This window comes from Nothoprocta perdicaria, unplaced genomic scaffold (assembly GCF_003342845.1).
Source record: "Nothoprocta perdicaria isolate Ctin4 unplaced genomic scaffold, notPer1 scaffold_22, whole genome shotgun sequence".
NCBI lineage: Eukaryota > Metazoa > Chordata > Aves > Tinamiformes > Tinamidae > Nothoprocta > Nothoprocta perdicaria.
Genome location: NW_020455415.1, coordinates 3,500,220 through 3,519,047, shown reverse-complemented (window position 1 = coordinate 3,519,047; position 18,828 = coordinate 3,500,220). Strand labels below are relative to the sequence as shown.

The window sequence follows — 18,828 nt, the reverse complement described above, 5'->3', positions numbered from 1 at the left end:
ACGGGGGCGCCATGGCCCCGCCGCGCACCAGGCTGCGGGGTCGCCGCAGGGCCGCGCTGCCCCGCAGGCCTCGGAGAGGCGGCGCGGGAGGGGAGGCCCTTCCTGCTCTCCGCCTTCCCGCAGGCACTCACCACTGGGGAGGGAGAGTTTAACCTTATCCCGACAACGATTTTCCCTGCACACACGGAGCAACCTCGGGGAATGTGGAAATCGGGTGCATTCCACAACATTTAGAGAAGCTGTCTTGGAATCGAGCAAATAAACAAAAATCAAACAAAAAATTGTTAGTACTACAGCCAGTTAATATTTACATTCTACATTAAGCATATATCTGGGTTTCCTGGGTCACCCCCAGGCCCAGCTGGATGTAAAGTTGTCAGCAGGAGTGCGCATTGGTGCGGCCAGCAGCACACGAGCCTCTGATACCAGCAGGTAAAGGGTAAGTGTGAAGTAAACTGCTGGGCTATATAAAGGGACAAAAGAGGCCACCAGGGTTTGATTAACTTTTGAACAATCCTTCCAAGTCCTATCTTAGCCTTAGTAGACAGAAAAACTACCTATTTGCCCCCCTCATCTTARTAAAAAAAATCAGGAAGAATTGGCTTTATAGAAAGCTGTGAAATGTAAACACGCTATTAACTCTGCAAATGCTTCCTCATTTGCAAGTGTAAGATTACCAGTGCCCAAGAGAATACCAGAGAAATTACCAGAGACCAAGCTGAACTAAAGAGCAAACTCCTGCTGCACAAGAAAGTTGCTATGGAGAGGGAAGGGGAAAAAACAGAGGATTTGGAAACCATTGGTATGTGCACTAGCCATTGCAGCCTTTTCTGGCACATTTGGTGAGGGACTGAACTTCCAGTCACCACATGGCTCTGCCTGAACCATTGTGCTTGAACTGTAACATTGATAAATCTCCAAATTGTATTTTCCTAAGTTTCAACTCATGCAATTATGCACTAGCAGCTCTGCTCCACCACAGCCAGAGGAGGGCTGGGAGTACCGAGGACACAGRGACACCCTGAGCCTCCCCCCAGCATCCAGAAACATCCTGTCAGTTCAGGCAGCCCTCAGGGACCACRTGCACCCAAGTGCTCCTTGCAGCAGGCGCACACTGCAGCGCAGCCCCGAGACACAGCTCTGTGTGCACACACRTTGACACTGGCCATTTCTCCAGCTACCGATGAGTTCAACAGAGATGCTCTGCAAACAGCAGGGCCTCTGTAAACAAGGTGACAGGCAATGGTACTGAAGTCTGTAATGCAGGTCTGTGGCAAGTAGCATTTAAAATTTTGAACAATTCTTCCAAGCCCTGTTTTGACTTTAACCGGTAAAAAAGCTGTAAAAGGTAATATTTAAACATTTACAAACTCAGTTCTTTCATCTGGTGTTCTAGATTAACAGCAGATGCTTAAGAGCGTATTTTGGACAGTATCCTCAGTATCATTACAAAATACCTTTTTAACTAAAAAGACCTCCCTTTATTGCTAATACTGAAATCTAATAGACCCTATATTCCCCTCTTTAAAACAGCCTCAGAGGAGGGATGAATACAGCCATCAGTATTCAGGTATTGCAAAGAGAGGTCACCTTCTCTCTTAAGCAACTCTATTTCAAACATTAAAACCTTGCAATTAGCACGTTATGACAAGGACACAAAAGTACACTTTGTTCAGGCTAAGGTGATTTGTGTAGTATCATTCTGTCTGTCCAAAGCAGGAGAGGAGCAATTCCCACTAAGACCCAGCTCCTGCTCCCATTTGCACACAAACTGTGGACTGCAAAGCAAATGCCATGGGCAAGGAGGCAAAAGGAAGCACCAGAGAGGATGATCTGCCATTAGGCAGAGAGCAGCAGAATAAAAGAAGCCTATGGTTTGGATAAGGTCTTTTGGAAACTAGCATGGACTGGCTTCTCTTCAGTAGAAGGTCCAGAAACAGAAAATAATTTTTGTTTATAGCCACTGTGACCATTTCCTACCTTGCTCACTTACTGCATGAATTCTGTGAGGAAAACCAGTATGTGATTAGGTTAGTACAGATCGCTATTATTACAGAGTTGGGATGTGTTGCAAAGCAAATTACTAAGTAACACCACCAAATGAAAAAGCAAAGACATTTTTGCAATGCTGAAGCCCCCTCCAAAATTACCTGTTGCTTCACCGAGCTGGAGCTTTCCACCTTCCTCTTATCTTTAATATGAATAGACATTCTCAAATGTTATCTTGCTGATAGATCTCAGACCTGAAAGCAAGGTAAAAAGCTCTTGTCTTTGACCTTTTCAAAATCTCCTTCACTTTAAATAGGTCTCCCATCCGCTTTTCTTAAAAATTGGTTTCACAATTCACAGCTGAAACATTGAACACAGTTAAGTGAGATGTATGACTTCCTCTTCAGATCTTCCACATGTGGCTTCCAGAGTGGTGAGATTTAAGTGGCTTCCTGTCAAATAACGACAGGCAGCAAGTAGCTGGTTAATATCTTATCTCAGCAACAGACATGTAAATTTGCTACAATTATATTGAAGTTTAACCTCATTCTTTTCCTTGAATATATTTCAGAGGGAGCTATGTTGATTCTAATTACTGCTAAGACGAAGCCTGATTTATCACTGCCCTGCAGCACCAGGTAATGTGTATGTTGCATGATGTTACCACATCAGGATGTYAGTATTTTAAACGCATGGTATACTGCTGTAAATAATGATTTACAAGGCTGCAAGGCATGTTGAATTGAACTTACCTCTTGTATACAAAATGATAAAACTTACTTGTTTTGGTAGCATTTAAGCATTCATCTTGTGTTATTTTGACTGACTCCTGAAGAAAGCCTAAAGGAGCCATGGACAGAAATCTCATTTAAAGTCAATGTTATCTAGACATGCAGGTTCCTTAGATTCCTGGAGAATCTGACCTACCGCAACATTAAAACTCTTAATCTGAAAAATGCTTTAGGTAAAATTAGTAGGTGCCTTTACTTAAAAGGAAAAAATGCAAATAGATAGAATTATGATCTTGCATGAAAAACTCTCCCAGACCTTTTCCCTCTTGATAAAGAATTCATTCCTATGGATGAATGGGGGACTCTGTCAGGGCTGGTTGTGCTTCAGTGCTTCTCTGAAAGTTCTTCRTTTGCCTAGAACAAACAAACACAAAATTTTAATAGCCAGTTACGGTAACAAAAACTGTGTGATGATCTTTAAAAGCCTCTTCTAGCAACAGCCCTAGTAGAATAGGCTGCAGATGATGCTAACTTGGAACAGGCTTGCAAATGCCAATTGCATGAGCTAGCTTTGCAGTTAAGATGTGACGTGACCTGCAAGAGCGCATGGCTGAGGAACCACAAGACTGGTATGCTCCTAAGCAGCCTTTGGGCTAAGATCACCCATCTGACCACCCTGACAACAGCTATCTGTTTTTTCTATCTTACCTAGTCTTTTACTAGTGGTTGGACAAAGTTTACAGAATAAACCCTGCACTTCTGTCTTAGCCATGCCAGTTTATGGCCTTAGATTTTATTTTAAACCTGCTGATAAAGAAGCCTGTCAGAGCCTTTCTGCCTCATTTTAATCATCTGCCCATTACAGTTATAGGGGTTTATTGCAAGCATAAATAAATCCAAGTTTGTAGAGTTCTTTAAGACATTGTAGACACTAAGAATAATTTATATCCTAGCAGTTCAGCATTACCCCAACGCATGTAAATATTTCCTGCACAGTTACCATTTTAAGTAAAAAAATACAAAACAAAGTGATTGTTCTTTTTCCCCTAGAAATGCTCAAGGCCACATCCGCTCTCTGGAACAAACTGCATTTATCCCTTTGCTGTACTGCTTTGACAAAGTCAGTTGTGAATTTTTGCATCAGAAGATTCCAGGTAGCTCAAAGTTTTAATGAGGAGACAATTCATYGTGAAACTTCTGCCAAGGATCATCAATGAATCAAAAAAAGGCTCACCATGAAACTTGACCTTACTTAGAACTTACAGCTTCCTCAACATCCTTCAATCTCCTCTACAGAAATTCACTTCAGGTGCACAGGAAGGCACTGGCTATGTATTTATTCACACTGGCATCTTTAACACATGCAATTAAACAGGAGGAAACAGGGAGATCCTCTYCAGGTGTTTCCTTCTCCAGCCATAAGTTTTGGTAACACAGTCACTAGGCCAGCAGCTGATTCCAAATTAAAGCAAAAGGTTGGAAGGGACAGAATGTTCTCACACAACTGTTTTCTATTTCTATCTCCATTTTCTCAACTTTAGTTACCTATAATTTCTGCTTAAAAGTTCACATCCGCATCTACTATATAACAGACCTAATAAGACAAACTTTTATGAATCTTTCCCTGCAAGCCTCACCCAAGAACTTAAGAATGTAGCTGTCAGGGCCTTCTTTGCTAGAAGCTGAAAAACTGTCCTCTACAATAACCTTTAGCTCAAGTTATTTAAGCAGATAGAACAAGCAGTCAAACTATGCATCTAGCAGCACAGGCATTTAAAATTATTCCTTTTGAGTGCACATTATCTATTCAGCAAATTCAGTCTGGCAACTATTATTTCTCAGGTAGGTGTTGTGGAGATTCCCTTAGGCAAGCAAAGCAAGTTCTGTCACCAAGGTAAACAACTCTACGTTCAGGCTATTTTCACCTAGCCTCTCTCAGAAGACAAATTAGGCAATTATAAAGTAAAAAAAAAAAAATTTTTTGCTCTTTTGGATATATAGTATCATAGGAGTTTGTATTTTCCTGTAAATCTTTTCCATATGAAGCATATAGTCCTTATTTCCTTCGTTTTCACAGTAAGCTTAAACATCTCTAAACAGCAGTAGCTTCTGCCAGTTATCACAAAAGGCAATTCTCATGCGACTGCACTGCTGCTGCCCTCAACAACCACCCCAAAGGTGGCTTCACTGCCTCGAAACACCTCGGTCCTCCCACACACCCAAAAAAACACAGGCAGACAGACAACAAGACCACATCATTTGGATCTCAGTTGTTAGAGGGCAGAAATTACATGAGCACAACCGTGTCCTCTGCATCTAAAATCCCRTAACAGCTCTACAGAACAGGGGTTCCCATACCTCACACAGCTCCCCAGCTACAAATAAAATACATCCTTTTAAAGGACCATAGGAGTAACAGTGCCCTTTGGCATCACTCCTGCGCCTGCTGCTGCTTCCCTGCTGAGCCTGGCTCTGATGCTCGCTGAATGAACAGATATTTTACAGAGAGAAAAATGTCACCCAGCATGTTTGTCAAAACTGAAAGCAGCTGCTAAGCAGCAAGATGTTAAATTTTCCTCAGGAGGAAAGAAGGGGGCAAAGTCTGCTCTCCTACAGAGGACTACGTTTGCTAAATATTCTTTACAGAAAAAGAAAAAAATAAAAGCAATTGCACATGAAATGAGCAAAGTTTTTCTCAGCTGGAACATCCACAGTTGTATCTRAAAGAGCTCTTTTCCTTCTGTATAGTTGTCTCTCCCTTTCTTGTTTTTAAAGCTTTATCTCTATCATGTTTTCTGTAGCTCAGGACTTCTTCTCTAGTTCTTTGTTCCTTATGGGAACTGTTTTACTGTCTGGGCAGTCAGCCAAACATTATAACTGCAGAAGAAATCTTTCTTGATTTACTCCTACAGCCCTTCATGAATATTCTTAGGATCAGCATGCTGTTTTATTAGACTTCTAAATTATTAACAGTTCTCGAGTTGAGATAATTTCTTGTTAATATTGTTTTGCCTTTGTTTTATGATTGCATCTGGCTAAAGATAATGCCCACAGGTACTGCCTTGTCTTGTAGTTTCTTTATGCGTTGCAGCAGATATATTTTATCTGAATAAATGCATTGCACTGTAATTGTTCTTTTTCCAAATCAGCAAGGCTCAATTTTTGGAAAAGCATAGGAAAAACAAATCGCTTAATTTTTTTTAAAGTTTTTCTACTCAAATCACCTGTGGGTAGTGTTTTGATTCCTTAGAAACTGGTGTACTGCCTTGCACAGTCTRTTGACCCACAGGTCTATTGACACTTCTCACCTCATCAGCTTGCAAAAATCATCCTTTCCTTTCTTCTATTTCATTGCATTTTTACACTTCTCTCATTTGATTGCTTACCTGTCTTCTCACATATCCTGCCGTTATTGGTACTGGCATGTCCTTGCATTCCCATACTGTGTGACATACCCTCGCCATATCAGAGTTCAATATCTTCTGCAGAAAGCCAGACCTCCTGGTGTGGAAGTCTTCATGTATTTGTGTTGTTGCCAATAAGGTTAAAATTGCACCTAGATTCAACTTGCCAGTGAGCATTTCCAGATGAAGCACATCTTTGAGTAGATCGGTATTTACTGATAAAATGCTTTCAAGAGCTATAATAATAGTTTTGGCTTTTAATAAATCACACAGAGGCCTAAAATCCTATCCAGTATAAATTAGCAGTCCTGTTAGCATCAAATGAAGACTTATATCATTTACATTTCTTTCTTCATCTTCCTGCAGAAGCTATGGCTCAAGACAAGACTGAATTTCTCTCCTATTAGTATTTCACTTGCAATGTAATCTTAATTAGTAAGGGAAGAGATTTTAAATTTAGAAAGAATCGTATCTCATATCTCATTTTAACACCAGACAAGGCTGCTTACTGCGGYGATGGCCGAGCACCACTACCACTCAACAGCGAGGTATCCAAAAACAACCAGGCGTTCCTGACACATCTGTCCAATTAATACCTGACTCATGCTGTGGAAATGCTGCGACAGCAGCCTGTCACAAACCACACCAGAAATTAGGGAGTGGGATCACAGACAAACGCGGCGCCCGGGAACACCCCGTCCCACAGCCGCGTTCCGGCAGGGGCACCAGCGGGGAGCAACACGGGCTGCGCCGGGAACCGGAGCGGAGCCGGCGCCTCCGCCCGCGCCTCCTGAGCGCCCGGGCACCTGAAAYGCGAGCGGGGATGGAGGAGGCGCGCGCGGCTCAGGGCGAGCGCTATCCAAGCGCCCCGGGCGCCTCGCACCCCCCGCAGAAGATGGGGGCGGCTCCAGCCTCTAACTCCTGGTGAAACGGCCGAAGGCGTCGACGCCCCACAAGAGGGTCTCAAGACGCGCTCAGAAGGACTCCACCGACCCCACAAACCAACAGAACGGCAATGATATACGGCGCTCCTTCACGCCGTCCGGCAGCATTTGAAGCGGCTCCCGCCCGCGACGCGCTTTATCTCCCCCCGCCCCGCCCCTCAGGCAGCGCGCACGCGCGGTGGTGACGCGACGCGGGCGTGGCCCTCTAGGGCGAGGCTGCGCATGCGTGGGCGGGGCGGGCGGCGCTGCCCGGTTCCGGCGGCGAGGYCAGGCCCCGCGGCGCCATGCGCGGCTGGTAGCGCGGCTGAGCGGGAGCCGGAGCCGGAGCCGCCATGAACCTGCGCGGCCTCTTCCAGGACTTCAACCCCAGGTGAGGCCGCGCCGCGGCTCGCAGGGGACCCGCGCGGCGGCAGCGCCTGCGGCCGGGCCTGGCCCGGTCCGGTCCTCCCGCAGCAGCCGTTACCGGTAACGCGCGGGGCCCTTTAGCCTGGCGGCCGCGGCGAGCCTTCCCCCTCCTTTATTTATTTTTTTTGCCTCTTCTCTCCCATTAAATAATATTAAAAAACTGCGAACATCTTCTAGATGTGTTTTCCCAAATTACTGTTTTTTTTGTGTGTTTATTTAGTTTTACAGCATTTCAAATTGATGTTTTCACCTGTGAAGTGGGGAGCTGGAAATTAAGGTTGTTTTCTACTTTAACACAGGCGTTCAGCATGGAGTGGAGGCTTGTTTTAGCAGGCTTAACAAGCCCTAAGCTAGACGTGGGCAAGTACTAATGTTAGTTCCTTATTCTGGGCTTGTCGCTGTCTTTTTTGCCAAAAAAAAAAAAAAAAAAAAAAAAAAAAAAAANAAAAAAAAAAAAGAAAAAGGGAAAGCAAGAAAGAAAAGGCAGTCACCATAAGTGAGTTTGTGCTGTCTTGCTAGGGGTTTGCAGATGCACCCAATTTCAAAAGAAGCTTTGAGTGAGAGTTGAATTTTTCTGTTCTAGTGTAAAATGCTTTAAAAATGCTATATAGAGTCCTCTTGAACTGTGTAAGATGGCATGGAACGCCRGAAGTCCTGGAAAATGTTACTCCTGGAAGCGGCCTTCCAGGATTGTAATTGCAATCTCCAAAAGCTGTGTTCAATCAGTTGTCTAGACAAAACAAAGAACAACAAGTGCTTTAGGAAACGTGTTGTTGCAGAGAGCTGGAAATAAGCACTTGAAATATTTATACAATGCCTCCTTGTAGGGAAGGGGAAAGCAAGAAGAAAAGTCCCAGCAGCTGATGAGGTTTTATTATTGATATGTGATATTTGCAGCTTTCTTGGATGCGGTCTAAATGATGAATGAGCAAGATTTAATTCTCTGCACAACTGCCACTTTCATGTTAAATGCTTTGATGCCTACTGGAACACTTGGTACTCCTCAGTGGTATTTKATTTGTGTATTTATTGAGAGGCAGGGGAAAGCTTACAAACTGCAAAAAAAAAATAATTTTTGACTTTTATGAATAGCCTGGAAATTTAAAGAATCTCCTGTTCTTAGGAATGTTTTACTTTGATGTATCAATCATGCTAGGAAACACAGATACAATAGCTACTTTGTGCTGGTAAAGGGCAGATGAAATTTGTGCTGAATAGAGGGAAACTAAACTGGCTTGCTATCTGAACCAGCAATGCAGAGCCATTGAATATATTTTTCATTTTTTGCTAAGAATGCAGGTGGATAGTTTGAGTTATGCTGTTGAAATAATAATTCCTGACTGTTCCTGCTTAACATTGYAGCAAATATATACTCTGTTCTTTGGGTTATCCATGATTTAAAATACATAAAATTACCTCGCTGAAGTAATACTGAAGCTTAATTATGTGTTTTATAAAGCACTCTGTGATGCTTAGGTGAAGGGCGCTTTATGTGTGAATAACTTTTCCCTACTTGTAGTGTGAGGAAGTCATGTACTATATAATTATTTTGTGTGACTTTGGGTGGTACAAAGACCTGCTGTGCCAATTGCTGTGTCAAGTATTCCCAAACATTTATTCATTCCTAGGTTGACTAGTTTATAAAATGTACCAACTTAGCTCTCTTAAATTTATAAGCACCACTCTACATAGCTCAGTTAGAAAGTAATTTCACAGTATAGTCAGTAGCTTCCTTAAAAGTTTGAGCTTGTTTCTCTGTAATTTTTTGGTTTACATCTGTCTAGAAGGCTAGTGACCACATCTGCCATGTGAATATAAGTAACAGTTAATTTTTCATATGTAGTCAATTTTAGTTGTTCAAAATTCATTTACAAAGAAATATCCAAGATATTTCTAACCTAATTCATTGATCGATGTAAAAGAACCCGTTTTCCAGAAATGTGCATAACTGGAGGATTTCTGAGTCTCTAATAATACAGTTCCTGACTTGAACTTTGTGGGAGGGAACTATTTTTAGAAGTCCGTTCATTAAGTCTGTCATGCAAGAATGCTTTTGATGCGTTCCCTTGAAGTGGTGGTTTTGCAAGTGGGAGAGGTGACATATGCTGATTTATGATGGAATATTTGTCTCTTCAGAGCAGATTTGAGAGTTTGCAGAGACAATTGAGACATGCGTTTTCTGTTAAGCAGTGTCCTGATTAAATTCTAATATAGTTTTGGCTTTTTTTTTTTTTTTCTGAAAAGTTCATGTCAAAATGTCTGCCAATTCTAACTCTGTTTTTTCCTCTTTTTTTTTTTCCTTTTTTAAATAGCAAATTTCTTATATATGCCTGTCTACTGCTTTTTTCTGTGTTGCTCTCTTTACGTCTGGATGACAAAATTCAGTGGAGCTACTGGGCTGTGTTTGCTCCAATATGGCTATGGAAGCTAATGGTGATTGTTGGTGCCTCAGTGGGAACAGGAGTATGGGCCCGAAACCCACAGTATCGGTAAGTTGAGGATATTTGTTTTCCAAAACAGAAGGAACATAATATGTTTTTCATACTGTGCAGTTCAGGTCTGTATTGTTTAAGAACTGTCTTGTTCACCCCTCTAGTACTGGTTCTGCATGTATAGGAAAAATGTATGTGCTTTCACTTTGTGTGTGCTGTCACCTTAAAGATAATTTATTTCTTACTAATAGATGGTATTCTGTTGGAATATTTTGATTTATGTGAATAAAGCTGTTSTGCACAAAGATTTGATTCAGTGACCTGGGATAGGAACCAAGCAAGTAGCTTTAGCCTGGCAATGTGCATGGAATAAGAGGGCCTCAGTAGCAACAGAGAAATCCACTTCAGTTGTTCAGCAGTTAAACCTTTAGAAAATTTTTAACTTGCCAAAAACATTTTGGCCTTTCTGTCTGGGTAGCAATATTTTAAATGCACTTACAGCTTATTGGGCAAGAAAARCTGTTATTTTATCAGCACTGTATTTTCATAGTGGCTAGTTAGGTCAAAAACATATGCTTGTTATGCCTTAGAATGTTTGTATGCTAGCATGCTTCCTTACCAACAAGTAAACTGAATGCTTCCTTAACCTCTCTTTAGAGCAGAAGGAGAAACGTGTGTGGAGTTCAAAGCTATGTTAATTGCAGTAGGCATCCACCTGCTACTGCTGATGTTTGAAGTTCTGGTGTGTGACAGGATCGAAAGAGGAACCCATTTTTGGCTTCTGGTCTTCATGCCGTTATTCTTTGTATCTCCAGTGTCAGTTGCGGCTTGTGTGTGGGGATTCCGACATGACAGATCTTTGGAGGTAAAGCCTATTTGTTAGGTCTAAGGATTGGGACAATGCAAGCCTGAATATATTTTGTTAGAATTCACCTTAATTGATATGTACTGTGGTTGACATTAATGGGATTGGAAATCAGTGGGATTTGAATCAGTGGGACTAAGAGTGAACTGTAGGAACTARTGGAAACTGAAGTGAACTAGCGGGATCAGGAGTGAACTGTGATCTCTCTTTTCTTTCTAGCTGGAAATCTTGTGTTCAGTCAACATTCTRCAGTTCATATTTATCGCACTCAGATTAGATGAAATCATCAGATGGCCGTGGCTTGTACGTAAAAAGTGGTTTTCTTATTGTAACAGTCTGTGTGATTTATTGTTATACTATTTATTATATTATTATAATGAAACATTTTTTGTTAGAGAGATTTTTTGTTAGGGATATTAGTTACAGAGCATTACGTGTTTTTTTTTTGTAATTTAGATTTAATGTCAAATTGCTTAATTTAAAAAATATTGATAATTTTTCACTGGCAGAGGGGAAAAAATTAAGATTACTTTTCTTTTTCAGGTTGTTTGCGTTCCCTTATGGATCTTGATGTCGTTTCTGTGTCTAGTAGTGCTCTACTACATTGTATGGTCTGTTCTGTTCTTGCGCTCAATGGATGTGATTGCTGAGCAGAGGAGGACACACATAACAATGGCTGTCAGCTGGATGACAATTGTCGTTCCTCTGCTCACATTTGAGGTAGGCAAAAGTATTATTTTTTCTTTTTTTTTCAGGGAGTGCATGTTGGTTTGTCACTTTCTGAATCTGCTAAGATGGACATAATGCTTTCTGTTTTGGAATAAAATCTTAACTGCAAATATGAAGGAAAATCAGGAATCATTTGGCATTTGAAGGTTATTTTTTGAAAGCTTTTTGAGTAAAATGTAAGGCATAGGAACTGTAGCTTGATGCTTCTCTGAAGRCCTTTTTTCGTTACAGATGTGTAAAATTAAAGATCTGAGATCAGACTATAGATGCTAAGCTTGGAGCTGGTCATTGCAATAAAACTAACACTGTCATTCTTTTCTCTTCCCATTAGATTTTACTAGTGCACAGGCTAGATGGRCATAACTCTTTCTCTTTTATACCCATATTTGTTCCTCTCTGGCTTTCACTGATAACTTTAATGGCAACAACATTTGGACAAAAAGGAGGAAATCACTGTAAGTATTTCATAATCATTTCTGGGTAAAATTGCATTGCTCTCAGACTGGAATTCAAGATGTAAATGTATCTTTAAGAGTTACCCCCTTCTCCCCCCCAAAAGGGTTACTGTTCTGCTGAGAATTTGACTGTTTTCAGTGTTCGTAGTGTTTCTTTTTATTAATACAGAACTGTTTTTCTACCTGAACTCAAGCATTCCCARTGAAATTTTGCTTGCTTATCTTTGTATTGATCTGATATAGAAAACATTGGTGATTTTGATTAAAAAAAAAGTTGAATATTGTTGAGAACTTAAGAGTCTGCTTTGTCTTTTTAAAAGCCTTATCTCTGTATTATCTCATTTAGAGTTAGTAAGCACTCAAAACTATTTCTTTAAAATTACTCATCAAAATGCACTTAAGACCAATTAAAGTGTTACATGAAATACACCAATTTACATTAAGTATAATCCCTGCACAAATATGGCATCTTTCCTGGCAGATATTTAATACTTTGGCTTTCTTCAGTGTGAAAGATTTGACTCGGAGAGCAGGCTGTTCCTTGCAACACTGCCCTTCCGTTAATGAGTGCCATCTTCTGAATTACCAGCACCTACTGCCTACCGTATCCACACAGGCAGCCTACTGACTTTCATATAGCACAGTTAATACCAAAGATTATGTATTCCTGTTTACAGCTAATACCACAAATATTGTGGAATGCAGAGCACATACAGCACTAATCTGTGGAACCATGTGGCATCATATCCCTTCTGCTATTGTGTCTTCTGCATATCAGACAAAAGCTGTTGTGAAATGATTGTCCGCGTGACCTCCGTTTCCTGGGCAGATGCAAGGCCTCTTGTGTTTTCATGTGCTGATTTGATCCGACACTGCTTAACACGTGAAATGGAATGGATTCTTGCTGCTGTTGTGGAGTTGCAGTCTATTACTTCATATTGTGTTTGAACTGTAGTGCTGTTGTACTACAGCTATAAATAATGCACTGCAAAGCGATGTTAGCAGAAATTTTACAGCTGTTAATACGAAAAAAGGGAATCTACATGAGAACTTGAAATAGGGGGCTGCTTGTTCTATTTAGTTGAATTTTCACCTCTTTTTTTTAGGGTGGTTTGGAATTCGAAAAGACTTCTGTCAGTTCCTGCTTGAAATTTTCCCGTTCTTGCGAGAATATGGAAATATTTCATATGATCTTCATCATGAAGACAGTGAGGAAGCAGAAGAAACACCAGTTCCAGAACCACCAAAAATTGCACCAATGTTCAGGAAAAAGACTGGAGTGGTCATTACACAGAGTCCTGGAAAATACGTGATTCCACCTCCCAAGTTAAACATTGATATGCCAGACTAAGATGACAACAGGTTGATACACTGGAACTGGGAATCAGTAGACAAATGTGTTTCATCTCATGCCTTGTCCTGATTACTTAAAAATAGCTATTTGTGAATCAGTGGCTTGTATTATAGAGGTCGGAGATTTTTAATATAATTTGAGAGCTTTACATGTTTGTGTAAAATCGTATGGAAGCAAATCAAAGTGGGAACACTAGTTCTAGTTCACAGGTGGAAACAAACTTCATACAAAAATGTACCCCATGAAATCAACAATGTAAAAAAATGTTAATCCAGAGATGGGGGCATTATTTGTCCTGAATAGGGTGTTGAAGACTTCAGGCTTTATAACGTACTTGCCAGTAGCTGAGGCCCACTGTTCATCACCTGAGTTTTGTAGGCGTTAYGACACTTCCCCATAGAGATAAATGGCTGTCTAATTTGTGAACCTTCCCAATGGATTGGTTACACACTTGGCTGTATAGTATTTATATGAACAATTTAGCAGTGTAATATATTGTTTAAAAGTTTAGTCCTGTACAGTATAAATATTATGTAAAAGTATTTTTTTAAAAAGCCTGTATGAAATGCCTATGCTATTACAGATGTCTTTCAGGTCTTAAATGTACACTTTATTTTTCAAATTTCAAGTTCCGTATGTATTAGTGTAGTATCTCCTTACTTTTTTCTATGCAGCCACAATCATCTTAACTACAGAGGCACAGGAGTGTTGCGTTACTCGGGCAAGACTTGAAAGCTTCTTTTTTGAAACAGAATGTATAACAGCTTACATAATATTTTTTTTGTTAGCTATGTAAATTATTATGTACATATTCCAACTTTTGCACTGGCTGGGGGACTAAGTGTTGCTGGCTTCATGTTCTAATTTTCCTTAAGCAACACCTATACCATTCTCCCATTATTTTGTCTGTTCAATAAACTGTTTCTTGTATGATGTGTGTAATCTATGCTGGAAACATGAGTTATAAGTCTTACAACTGTTAGTATTAATATCGAAACAAGTTTGGTGCTTCATACCAAGTTGTTAGGTTCAGTATAAATGATAAAACTGTTCAAAAGATGAATTGGTTCATGTTGAAAAGCATTTTCTCATTTGAAGAAAAATGTTTTGATAGATTTTCTCTGACTTCAGATCCTTTTGAGAAGTTAGTCTTTGAAATATATACTGCATTAGTTTTTTGATATTTGAAATATATACTGCATTACCACTTAGTTTCATGTCTTTTATCAATGGCAATATACTGTGGTGCTCATTTCAAGAGCAAATGATCTACTGAGGCTAATGGATCTACTGAGGCTAAGCTCCGATAGCTTTAGGCTAGTGGAGGCCTAAATAACAGGTCAGACAGGGGTAAGGAAGAGCAYGTTTGCTGAGCCTGGCACGAGGATGGGCTGGTGAGTCTTTGGAGTTGCCTTCTGTCATTCTCTTGTATTTCAAACTACYGCCATTCTTTGCTGTGTGATTTAAGGTACAGCAGATAATTTGATGAGCTCTCCTCCCTCTCTCCAAGCCTTTCCCTGTGTTTTGGCTACCTACTTTTCTTAGACGATGCTTCTAGCACATAACGTATGGCTGATACTTCCCTGTAACTGCAGTTACACTTTGMATTTATGTGAACCAACAGTTTGGGTAGTTTTAATGCTTCGGATCATGTTTCTTTACAGTTAATGTTTAAATGACATGAGTAGAGATTGTACAGAATCTTCCATGTTTGTGARATACTGCAGAACTGTCACTTCCTGACGCTGCAAACTTCTATTTTCCTCGCTAGATGCAACTGGACATAGTCCTTGTCCTACCACAGGTTAAATTCAAATTAAGTTGGATATACTCTCTGACTACAACAGTCAAGATCTGCAGCTTTGTAAATGAAAAGCAACTTGAATTCAGCAATTTTTATTACTTCATTTTGCTAGGAAACGCCACTATTTTATGATGTCATGGCAAGACAACAGGGGTATCATTATGATGTTGTAGAATTCTCTATTGAAGTTCAGAGTAAGCTATAGCATCCTTTTATTTTATCTTGCTGTCTCACAGCAGGAAGTAGTGCAAATGGCTACATCTGAAAAATTCAGTCAAAGCAGGAAAAGAGAATGTGAAATGGATCTGTCTTTAGCAGAAACATCCTGTTTTTCTGTTCGGGATAAAATAGTTGATTCTGTAATCTCAATTTCTTCTGTTGCTCCAGTATATGATAGAACAGCAGCTTGCGATACTGCTTTAAGATCTGTACCAGAAGAAAATGCTTTTCAGGCTTTGAGCGATGGGCCCTGGGCAAAAAGACCACGTCTTAACCTCTCTGACGATAGCTGTGCCAAAGTCAATGATTTTTCATTCCTCACCTTTCCAAAGAAGCTCTGGAAAATTGTTGAAAGTGATCAGTTTAAATCAATTTGGTGGGATGATGATGGGAACTGTGTAGTGATTGATGAAGAGTCCTTCAAAAAGGAAGTGCTAGAAAGGAGAGGACCGCTGAGAATTTTTGAAACTGACTGCATGAAAAGCTTCATTCGACAGCTTAACCTTTATGGTTTTAGCAAAATGCGACAGGATTTTCAAAGATCTGCCTCACTTGCTGAATTTCTAGCAGAGGAAAAAGCAGCTTCTGCCTTTAGCAAGGTATGTCTCTAAACATGAAATAACTTAGAATTTTCTACTGTGGTAAAAATGACGCTGAAAARATTCTCATTATTTCCCTTACTTTGAATACATGGTGGGAGGAAAAAATATAAGGCTTTCTTACACCACTATATGCAAAAGAAAACCAAAAAAAAAACAAAGAAAGGGTATCAGATTTAAAATGTGTTTTGTGTGGCATTTGCTGAATCCTACTAGCATCACACTACTGCCTAAGTATTCATTCTCTACCCTTGCTGAAAACTACTGGCATTCAGGTTTTCTAAATCAGTTTTTATGCTTTGGAAAATCCTACGCTTCAAAGGAGCTAAAAGGTTGTTACTTAATAAAATTGTGTCTTAAAATTTTATTAGGCCTRAACAGGTTTAAAATACGTTTTTAATTTGAATGTTTGTCTTTTATGTTGAAAATTCTTGGTTGTCTTTGTGTTTTTGAATCTTGAAATRGTGGCATTTAATTCTTCTCGTTTGCCTTCTCTAGTTACAGTTCTATTATAACCCAAACTTTAAGAGAGGTTATCCCCACCTCCTAGTAAGATGTAAGCGAAGAGTTGGCATAAAAACTAAACCACCGGTTGCGTTCTCACTGAATCAAGATTTTAATGAAAGCCGCCTGAGAAGCGAGGGCAGAAGCCCTCACGTYGAGTCCACGTTTGGCCTCGCCCCTGTCGAGGAGCCCGATCTGTTCACAGCAGCCCCGAGGGAGAAGGCGCCGCCACCCGCGCCGAGGAAGGCCGCAGCCATCAAGGGACTCGCGAAAGCTCCCGGCCGAACCAGAAGCGGTTTCGCGGCCTCCCACGCAGCCTCCCTGAGCCTCTTGGAGCCTCCTGCGGCAGAAGATGGGGATGAGCTAACTCAGCCGGCCCTGTTCCTCCCAGCGCAGCAGGGCAGCCACGCTGAAGGCAGCGTGCAGGATCCTGACGCTGCTGAACCTCCATCTTCCACCTCGCTCTACCACCTTATACCTCCTGTGCCAAACAGTCCTTTTAGACCCGTCATGGGGCTTCCCGCCTTTCCGTCCATGTATCCAGACATATCAGCCATGCAAGCTCACTGGGCCAGTCTGCTGCCCTTCTGTAACCCGTGGTTTTCAATGCCCATGATTGCAGCAGCCGCTGCTCTTTCTATGTCAAGATCATCTCACCACTGCAATCCAACACACCACCACTGCCCTAACTGCAACTGTCCTTCAAATAGCACACCTGCCRGCAAGGGGGTTGGATCCCAAGCTGCTGAATATGCAGGATATCATAGCTAAATAACTATTTTTTTAAGAAAGTTGCATATGCTAAGGGAATCAATTCTAGCAAATATGCAATTAAACCATCTGAAAAATAAATATCTCCCAATTGTCTTGTTCTATTTATATAGCATGGAATCTTAGGTTGAATTTATGTTTCAGCAGTCAGAAACTATTTAAATAGGAGGAACAAATCTACGAGCAGTTTAATAATTTTTCATAATAATCAAGCTGGAGGAGTAAGACAAGGTAAGAGGCAGAATCCTGAGGCGGTGCRTTAGGGTAGAAAATGCAGAAGTACCGGAACTCTTCTTGGATACAGCAGTGTCACAGAGCCAAGGCTCTGCTGAGCAGGGGAGAATCCATTCTGTTATCAATGGAATAAACTTCTGATAAAAGCATTTACTAAGGCTTAGTTTAGAGACCAAGGTTTAACTGAAGTGTTTATATCAGATGCTACTTTTTTTTGTGTGTGTGTGGTAGTGGACTTGTATCACGTGTCATGTTGGACCTCTTTACTGTGATTTATGTTAAGTCTCACAAGGAATAAGATTGCAAGTTCATAAATTCACGGTAAAAAGCCCCATGCAGGGCTCCACAGTCCAGTCTGATCATTGAAAGATGTCCTAAATCAGGTCTTAAGATAAGAGAACTATAAAATCAACAGACCAAAGCCAAGGGAGATTGGTGTCATTCGTTTTTGTTGATCAGAAGGTGCCTGCTTGTTAAAAGCAAAGGAAATGGAAAAGGATTTAGAAATTACCATGTTGTATGAAATGCCTTGAAAATGACACTTCTGTTCCAGTATCTTTGAAATAAAATTTGAAGTGTTGAAACCATTTTGTTCATTCTCATTGTAGCTACATGTGTAATGCAACTACAGGTCAAACTTCTTGCCTCATGAAATCAATAGTAAAGCTGCTAACTTCCATAATGGGAATAGGTTTCAAAGATTTGAGAAAGCAGTCAAGTTACACTTTTTWAAATGTATTTCTAAAATGTATGCCCTTAAAACTAAAAGTTTTCATCTATAGATGAAAAGAATTTCATCTATAGATAAATACCCCTGTATTATTATGTTTCATATTCAGGAATTCAAGATCATTCTGTCAGTTTCATACTCCCTAATCTTCAATAAATTCTGCCTAATAATGGTTATTATAAAGTATTAAATGTACTAAAAAATATTTTTTCTTTTTTTTTTTGGCCTATCTTGACTCTAGGATAGGCTGACTTCACCTTTGTATCTAGATATTTCTTAGAAACACCTAATTAAAAACGGCTGAGGAATAGACTTATTCAGTCCTGTTTCAGACAAAAAATGGCTATCTGCTAAGGGACTTCTGTTTGCATCAGGTTTGTAGCACTGATCCCTGCAATCCTGCTGATCCAATGCCGATCCTCAGGAGTAAAGCTGAATGCTGTAAAAGTCTCTAAACAAAGCCTAAGATGTTTTGAAGGTCAGATAGAACCAGGATCCAGGATTAAATTGTGTATCATGAACAGTGTGCCCATATCCAGTTGTATGTTTTGYGCAGATTACTGCAATCAACTTCAACATTTACATTTTATATAAAACAATATGACAAACTGCCATACAATCCAGAAGCGTGAAATGCACAACATGTTTATAGGTAATTT

General features: G+C 40.3%; 3 protein-coding genes across 4 annotated transcripts in view; 2 read left to right on the top strand and 1 right to left on the bottom strand.

Moving 5' to 3' along the window:
* The window catches only part of IDS (iduronate 2-sulfatase), a 13,777-nt gene extending 7,034 nt beyond the window's left edge, over window positions 1-6,743 (bottom strand). The window contains exons 1-3 of one of the 2 annotated variants that reach the window (XM_026039102.1): window positions 6,107-6,743; window positions 3,037-3,134; window positions 2,151-2,441 (exon numbers count right to left, since the gene is read on the bottom strand). The gene's annotated coding sequence lies outside the window, so the exon portion shown is untranslated. The remainder of the gene's footprint in view (window positions 1-2,150; window positions 2,442-3,036; window positions 3,135-6,106) is intronic. The other variant, XM_026039101.1, reaches the window with a different exon arrangement.
* Window positions 6,744-7,363: 620 nt separating this feature from the next.
* TMEM185A (transmembrane protein 185A) lies at window positions 7,364-14,230 on the top strand. The gene is made up of 7 exons (XM_026039099.1): window positions 7,364-7,438; window positions 9,786-9,962; window positions 10,563-10,770; window positions 10,990-11,073; window positions 11,314-11,490; window positions 11,831-11,954; window positions 13,061-14,230. Exons 1-7 carry the CDS (start codon window positions 7,401-7,403, stop codon window positions 13,303-13,305), a joined length of 1,053 nt encoding a protein of 350 aa, XP_025894884.1. The 5' UTR covers window positions 7,364-7,400; the 3' UTR covers window positions 13,306-14,230.
* A 539-nt stretch (window positions 14,231-14,769) lies between these two features.
* On the top strand, window positions 14,770-17,205 carry LOC112947024 (heat shock transcription factor, Y-linked-like). Its single transcript, XM_026039028.1, has 2 exons — window positions 14,770-15,930; window positions 16,429-17,205. Exons 1-2 carry the CDS (start codon window positions 15,364-15,366, stop codon window positions 17,203-17,205), a joined length of 1,344 nt encoding a protein of 447 aa, XP_025894813.1. The 5' UTR covers window positions 14,770-15,363.
* The last annotated feature ends 1,623 nt before the right edge of the window (window positions 17,206-18,828 follow it).